This window comes from Pleurodeles waltl, chromosome 6 (assembly GCF_031143425.1).
Source record: "Pleurodeles waltl isolate 20211129_DDA chromosome 6, aPleWal1.hap1.20221129, whole genome shotgun sequence".
Taxonomy (NCBI): domain Eukaryota; kingdom Metazoa; phylum Chordata; class Amphibia; order Caudata; family Salamandridae; genus Pleurodeles; species Pleurodeles waltl.
In genome coordinates, this window is record NC_090445.1 from 827,476,256 (window position 1) to 827,484,342 (window position 8,087).

At 44.4% G+C, this 8,087-nt stretch overlaps 1 protein-coding gene across 1 annotated transcript in view; it reads right to left on the reverse strand.

Annotated features, from left to right (window-relative positions):
• The window catches only part of WBP1L (WW domain binding protein 1 like), a 171,077-nt gene extending 168,683 nt beyond the window's left edge, over nucleotides 1–2,394 (reverse strand). Inside the window, exon 1 of the mRNA XM_069239498.1 lies at nucleotides 2,223–2,394. Within this exon, the coding sequence (XP_069095599.1) occupies nucleotides 2,223–2,309 (87 nt within the window). The 5' untranslated portion in view covers nucleotides 2,310–2,394. The remainder of the gene's footprint in view (nucleotides 1–2,222) is intronic.
• Nucleotides 2,395–8,087: the final 5,693 nt, after the last annotated feature.

Sequence of the window (8,087 nt, forward strand, 5' to 3'; positions counted from 1 at the left end):
GCTGTTCCGGTTTTACTCTATGCAGATGACGCAGTTTTAATGGCCAGGACCCCGCTAGCCCTACAAAAACTCCTAACTACCTGTATCACATTCATGTCACAACTGGGTCTCACTGTCAGTCGCTCAAAAACGTTCATTATGAACTGTGGCGGGAAACGCGGCAAGTCCTATAATATTACTACGGCAGATGGGAGAGTAGAAATTGCGCAAACCTTTTCTTACCTGGGCATAATGTTTGACAAACAAGGTTCCTGGGCTAACTGCAGGGAGATGAAAAAAAGCTCAGCTTATTAAAACAACGGTGGCTTTAAGGCTTTTCTCCAAAAGGATAGGGGGGGGGGGGATCACCCCGCCAAATATGATAAAAATGTATAAAGCCAAGTGCACCCCAGCTGCCATGTACGGGTCTGGAATTTGGGGATACACCAATTGTAATCTGGTGCAGATGGCTGAAAACGATTTTATGAGACATCTATTGATGGTACCAAAAGGTACATCATCATACATTATCCACTCAGAACTGGGGCTCCCCTTTATTACTGACTTGATAAAGATCCAACCCTTATTGCTATGGCACAAAGTTTGGACCTCGGAACATACTGAACTAAATAAGGCCATTCTGACTGACTGTATGGAGTCCATATACGCAGCAAGGGTGCCCTGGCTACGATACATTATGACCTTCTTTGATAACATGGGCAATAAAGCCTATTACACAAACCCAGCCTCGCTGGAGAAAATCTCTAGGAAGGACTTGACTGCTTTGGCATTAAAACATCTAGAAGATCTACGATGGGAAGTTGAATCAAAAAAGCCTACCGTCATTTATAATCAAATAATTTTGTCAACAGAGGCCATTCAGCCTTATTTGACGAATGTGATAATCCCCCGCCATCGTTTTGTTCTCACCAGATTGAGGCTAGACATATTCCATCGTCTAGTGACCTTTCCAACTATGAAGGACTGGAGTACCACCCTGAAGCCTTGTCCATGCGATGCAATGGCACTCCAAACCACAATTCACGTGGTTTTATTTTGTAAATTCTATGCCAAGCAAAGAAAGCGCTTAGTTGCCCCTCTTCTAAGGTTAATCAATCTCCCCCAGTGTCGCACCGCGTATGCCAGCCTCCAGGTGCTATCCTCGATTGAGATGTGCGGAATCCTGGCCAATTTTCTATGCTCTGTATTAAACACAAGAAAGCGCGTGGGGGCAGCAATGTAATTTTATCTAGTCCACCCAATGGTTAGTTTTTAGGATATTTTCCTTAAAGAATTTTAAACATTTCTCATTTATGGATCTTTTTCATTATTGTAAACTATTAAATATTTTTAGCTTATTTATTGTATATTGAAATGTAGAATATTTGATACTTTTATGACTTGTGGAAAGTCGAATAAAGTTTTTGTACTACTACTACTACATGCTATTAAAGCAACTTCCGCGTGTTGTACCATCCGACAGGGTCACCTAACAGAAGCACGAACTTGCTCTTATCTTTTGCAACTCCGACAACAGTGACCCATCCTCAGACGAGGTTTCCAATTATGACATTCCAACCACTGCTTCACTAGAACCCTAGTACGCAACATCACTCAACGCAAAATGTCAGTCCTCCAATGTTAATTGAGATATCCCACTGCAACTAATCACCACTCGCCTCGTCTATCAATTTCTGAAACACTAGGTAAAAGGAAAACCAACTTGCTCATTGTCAAATACAGGTGAATGTACGTGAAAGTACATCGTGGAATAAGAACAATCGTCAACCAGACACTACGCCCCCCCCCCCACCCACCCACACGTGGGTCAATCACATAGAAGTCTTAGATGTGAGTAATAAGAGCAGAGAAAATTTAACGTATATATTTAGTGCAACGATTTTCTGGAATTTTAAAAACGTACTTTAGCGCCAAGTGAACACATACTTAATGCTCTGCGTTAACACATTGACACATATACTTAAGAAAAAGTTCATTTTAAGTTTCATCACAGCTGCAGTGTCAAATAGGGAAAACACAATTCTATATCGCCCTTCCAAGAAGATGCTCTACAACCGGTTAACACAGAAATCGAACATATGCGATATTTCACTTATATGTTAAGGACAGTATAGCAACTGACTTTCGTCTACGACCATGTGATACTAGCTGGCCAGTGGCGTGACTTTATGTAGACACATTGTTTTTACATCAGGCACAGGAAGCCTGTGAGTTTCACTCACCTGGGGTAAATCCGTGGGGTCCGAGGGGCTGCCACTGACCGCCTGAGACACCAACAGGGCCAGGCCCGTGAAATGTGGCTTCTCCATGGCCCCGGCGTCTAACACTGCGAGCCTTTCTGACTTGCCAGGAACAGGCTGACACCATCTGGCTAGCGACGCCCCTAAATCCCAAAAGCCAGCCCCAACCTCGCTGATTGGCGGGTCCTGCTTTCGAAAGCTAACATTAGGCTCCGTACTTCATTGGCTGGACTCCGAGAGGGCGGGCGGGGGCGAGAACTGTGTGACGTCGTTATCGCTGTCAAGTGTAACACGAACCCGCAGCCTTAATAATTTAGGCAAAAGACGGCCATTTTTAAATGCCATTTTTTTTTTTAACCAAGCAACAGTTTAAATGTACACATGTTTCCCATGACTAAGAAGCGTGACAGTTTCAGAATCGCTGCTGGAATAGTCAGTGACATGCCTTGTTGGAGCTGTTTGCAAATGAAGTCTTAAAAACATACTTCATTAAAGCTCAAGGTAAACATTTCATCGTAAACATCTATTTATTTGGATTTTTATATGATAGAGTTGAGCCTTTACCGTAGTCGTGTTTAGACAGATGACATCTTAGATGTCAACCATGGCTGTATACTTTTAAAATAAGCAATTGTATTACAAAACGGTGACCCTGTTCACAGAGCTGGAACAGTGCATGCAGGCATTGAAACACCCCCGTACATTTTAAGCTTGAATTCCGGGAGAAGGGCTTGTGTCCTTATAAAAACAGACAAGACAAAAGGGATTGCTTACAGAAGCAGACATCTTGGATTAGGAAATGCAACAGTTCTCTGAATACAAATTAGTTACGAAAGGTGACACGAAAAGAGTATAAAGTTATCTAAACAATGGTTATGAGCTCCCCTCTTCCTTTCCCAACTCCGTATGCACTTTTCTTTGCTTTTTGTTCGTATGATTCAAAGAACGCCTATCGCTTCTCAGCATCGGATCACTTCCCAGAAAACGGTAGAAGTTATGGAGCTGCTGACGTTTCCCAACTTGGTTAGGCGACGCAGAGTGGGCGTGCTTGACGGACACTGCTGCTTGTGAGATATTTTGTTGGTTCACAGTGCGCTTAAAGCACGTCAATTGTTTACCATTGGTTTACTTCATTTTACTCTAATTTCCTTACTGTCTGGTCCGCGCCAGTGGTCTTCACATCCTTGTGTTGAAAAATTGAAAAATATTTTTGGCAACTAAAGCAAATTGTGGATTTTTTTAGTGAAATCACAATACTGACAGAATGATACAGTATACGCAACATCTTCTTCCCACACCATACTGCCAATGTTGGAAGCTGGCTCTTTATATAGTGGACCAAAATGAGGTACACTATGCAAACAGTCCAGGCAAACCCCAGAGGTATCACAAAGGCACAAATTACATCCCAAATGCTCTCTTTTGGGATAGTGGGGTCGAGCAGTTAGGCAGTCTGCAGGCATGGACTGGGGGTTCAATTTGACCAAGCCAACAAGTGGGCTCAGGCCTTACAAGGATGGGAGATGTGGAGACACCCTTGGTCCTCTTCTCCTCTGTCCAGGGCGGGGCAGGTGCAGAGCTAACCTGAGGCCTCAGGTCTTTGTCTCCAGGTCATTAGTGGTTGCAAGGTGGTCTGCAGAAACAGGCTGCAGACGCCGTAGTGAAGTCCACAGTGGGCAAACTCAAGGTAGGCATAGTTTCTGGAGAGCCTGGGGACCATGCTGAGACCATTGGCCCACTTCAGCCCGGGCTAGGCAGCACGGGTGCAGTGGTGCTGTCCATCATCAGGTTTTTGGCGGTCCCGGTCATTAAAGTTCTTGCTTTGGGTACCAGCAGAGGCAGGGAAGCAGCTTCTCTGCTAAAAGGAAGTTCTTCTTGGTGATTTGCAAAGCACTGGCAACTCTCTGTATTTCCTGGAGGCTACAGTGGCAGGATAGGTCAGTTGCTCCTCGAGGGTTGGGTGCAGCTGGCAGGCTGGCAGGGTTGGCGCCAAGTCAGTCATGCTCCTTTGTTCTCGAGTTCAGCAGGCTTCTTGTCCACTTCTTTTGTGTCTAGCAAAGATCTGAGGATATGGTATCAGGGGGTCCCCTAAATATTCAATTTAGGGGGCGTTAAGGGAGTGAAGGGTAGTAGCCAATGGGCTACTTACTTTTGGGTCACTGCACCCCGTAGATGACCAATTTTTCAATTTTTGCTTTTTTTCGAAATTTCTGATCTATTGTGTTAGGGCCGTGATTAAGTGCTCCAGTCCTGTTGTGTTTAGAAATGTAAAAAGTCATAACATATTTAAGCCTTAAAAACTACTTTGAGTTTTTGTGTAAGATTCTAAAAAAGTTCAAACTATTTTTAAAAAGACATGTCTGAAGCAGCAGGTCTCTCCCAGGAGCTCAACCTGGGACCCTACCAAAACCTTAAGTTGGCCTTACTTAAGGCACTCTGCCAAGCATGGAAACTTGCCATGGGCCCTAAGCCCACAAAAGTCAATTTGCAGCACTTGCTGGCAAAAAAAATGACAGGGGCATGGCAGACAAAGAATCCCCCAATGGGGAATAGGAGGTTGAGGAGGATGATGAGTCCCTCATCACCCCCCTCTGAAAGTAACACAACTGGGAACATTTATGACAGTACCCTAGCTGATGTAAATAATAAATATCCAGATCTTCAAAACATAGCCAAGAGGATATAATTACAAGATAGACTCTTGGCTATAGAAAAAGAAAGGATTGAGATGGGCATAGGACCCATCTCTGGTGGCAGCAATAACTCAAATAGGAAAAATAAGTAGGATTTGAGACTAAAATCCCCAAAGGAATTGTCCACAAATATATAGAAGGTGATGATATCACAAAATGGTTTTCAGCCTTTGAAAGGTCTTGTGTCATAAGGAAACTCAACAAAATTACTGGGGCTCTTTCCTCTGGGATCTGTTTTTAGGCATGTGCAGGTATAGACTCCTGACACTCGACGAGACAGATGCTGAGTCCTATGGCCTCATGAAGGATACCCTGATTGATGGCTTTAGACTCACCACTGAGGAATATAGAATCATGTTCAGGGTGACTAAAGAAACCCGAGAATCAGTCCTGGGTTGATTTTGGACTATTCAGTGAAAACACTAGGTGGTTGGTTAAAGGGAAGTCATGTGAACAATTTTGATGGGCTTAATTTGAATTTGTAATTTGATTATGAAGAAACATCTGTTAAGTAACTGTACTTCTAAAAAGTTGCATCAATACATGGTGGTCCTGGCTCCAGTCTTCCCCCAGGAGTTGAGGAAAAAGGCTGATCATTGGGTCAAAACTAGAGTGTCCAAGAAAAGTCATGGAGGGGGTGACTAAAGGAAAGGGCCAGGGAAGCCCCCAAGGAGCCCCCAAGGAGAAAAAGATAGACAAAACTAAAGAAAAAGAGTCCTCTGTAGGCCCCCCAAAATCTGTCAGGAGGGTGGGCCCCAAGACACCTCACAAAATAAAAGTGGGTACCAGGGTGAAAACTGGGATGCTCCAAAGGCTTGGTGCGTTGACTGTAAACAGACAGGGCACCACACCAAGGACTCTTACTGTCCTAACACAAACTGACTAGTGTGCCCCCAAAGGTTGCCAGTGCAGCCTTAGAGGGCGAATCCTCAGATGAGGAGATGCTCCTAGCCTTTACCAGGAAAGTGGGACCCAAAGGTGAGCAGGAGATTGCAGAGGGGAGAAAAGACTTCCACCTCCTACTGGTGAATGGAATCCCAGCCTCTGCCTTGAGAGATACTTGTGCCAGTCACACCATTGTGCATGTCAGCTGGTATTCTTAAACCTGTATATCCCATGTGAGACCAAAAGAGTAAGGGCTATCACAGGGAAGGTTAGACCTGTGGCTTAAGTTCCCCTAGAAATATCAGGGTCTCTTAGTGGGAGAAGTGTGGTAGTCAGTACGGACCCCACCCTTGATTGTCTCCTTGGAAATTACCTCCCTGAGGTTGGTCAGAGCCCAAAAGAAGAACTGGTCCTGTGCCAGTCCTCTCCCAATGATTCTGGAGGTGCTGCTCCTGCAGTTAGTGCAAGTAGGCCCCAGAAGAAACAGAAAAGAAGAAAGAGTAGGAAAGGTGGGAAACATTTAGCCAAAGTTCCAGTGAGCAAAAGAGATTCTGTTCTAGTATGGAAAAACTCCACAGTTGGCACAGGTGAAGCCCAGCCTAATTCGCAAGAAGTTCTGACTAGCAATGCAGCTGTTAAGCATGAGTTGGTGGCTGCTCAGCTAACAGGCGATAGAGTGGAGGAAGGGTGTTTGCTACAGGATGTAGTAACCCCCACTCTAAAACAGCAGACAGGCCCACTGAACCTAAAGAAGCCTGTAGATCAGCTCCTTCACCTGCCAGTGAGGAGCCGAAGGTGTGTTTTTTGAAATTCAACTTCCATTTTTGGACCTGGTGATCTACTCAGCTGCTGTTTTGTTTTAGAGATGGAACTGTACTACAAACCCATGTCATGCAATGCATTATTGTCATACAAATGTTACCATCCAAAATCTTTGGGGAACATTCTCCCTTTTGATAGTTCTTGCGCCTTCGGTGCACTTGTTATCAGGTGCAACAGTACAATAATTATGCAAAAGCCTTGTCTTCCCATCTAGAGGAGAGACACTATCCAGCCCTGATAATACAGAAATCAGCCAAAAGAGTGCATATTAACAATGTGTAAGATGGTAGTGTTGTACCAACGAGAATTCAAAGACCTCTATATTCTTGCTCACTCTTTTTATTCTTTTTCTTTATTTATGAACATGCAGGTGCACATGTACCCAGAGCTCCTAGACAGGGCCTGAGGTGAGGCGTCTAATCCAACCTTTTGCAGGTAAGTTAAGCTTTTTATTTATAAACTCACATTCTTGTGATTGTCTTACCGTTTAACCTTCTAGATGGGCATATTATGGACCCACTTGAGGTCGTGCTGCTGTAATCACAGGCCTTGGAAGATAGGGGTTTATTTGTGGATGTATATAGGTGGGTTAGGTATGACATCAAAATTGTCATGTATTATTGTTTTTACAGGTCCTGCCAGTGGATCTCTCTCATCATTCCAACTAAATTGGCGTCACAGGAGAACCACTGGACAGTTTTGTATATCCTAAATTTTGCTTTTCCTTTGGGGTTGGAGCACTTAAGAAGGCAGAAGTTTTATGTTAAGTCCTGAAGAATGCCACTACACCTCTGTTGAGGGTTATAGCTCGAAACATGTTCACCTTCGTTGAAATTTGAACGGACAGGTTTAGATTACGGTTGTATGTCAGAACTACGCATTCCATTACAACACACATCGTCACCAAACGTGCGTTACGAGAATGCCATTACTATGCATATCCTTTACCATGCACGCTTTTACAACAAATTATGGTGTAAAAGCATGTGTTTTAAAGGCATATGCATGGTAAAGGTCCTAGCGTGCTTCCGCTGCCCCCAGTTATTTAAAAAAATACCCCTCCCTCACCCTAAACCCTAAATTAGTACATCCCTCTCCCAGCCTGAGCCCTGAAATCATCTTCCCGTCCTAAGACCAAACACCAACCCCCCTGCCCTAAAACCTAACCCCGCCCCCTCCCTAAAACAGTTCCCATCACCCCCAGGTACAATCCTCCCCCACACTAAGCCTGAAAACCGCCTCCCCAGCCCTAAAACCTAACCTCCCCACCCAGGCTCCCTTCTGTAAAACAGTACCCCCCCAACCCCCAGGCTCAGTCCCCCTTACCTCACTCCTAAGGCACAGCACGTTCTTAGGAAACAGAATGATCTTTCCATTTCCTCTAACGACGTTGATAGCCTTCACCAGCATTACCACGCATAGCCTGTACCATGCATACCATTACAAG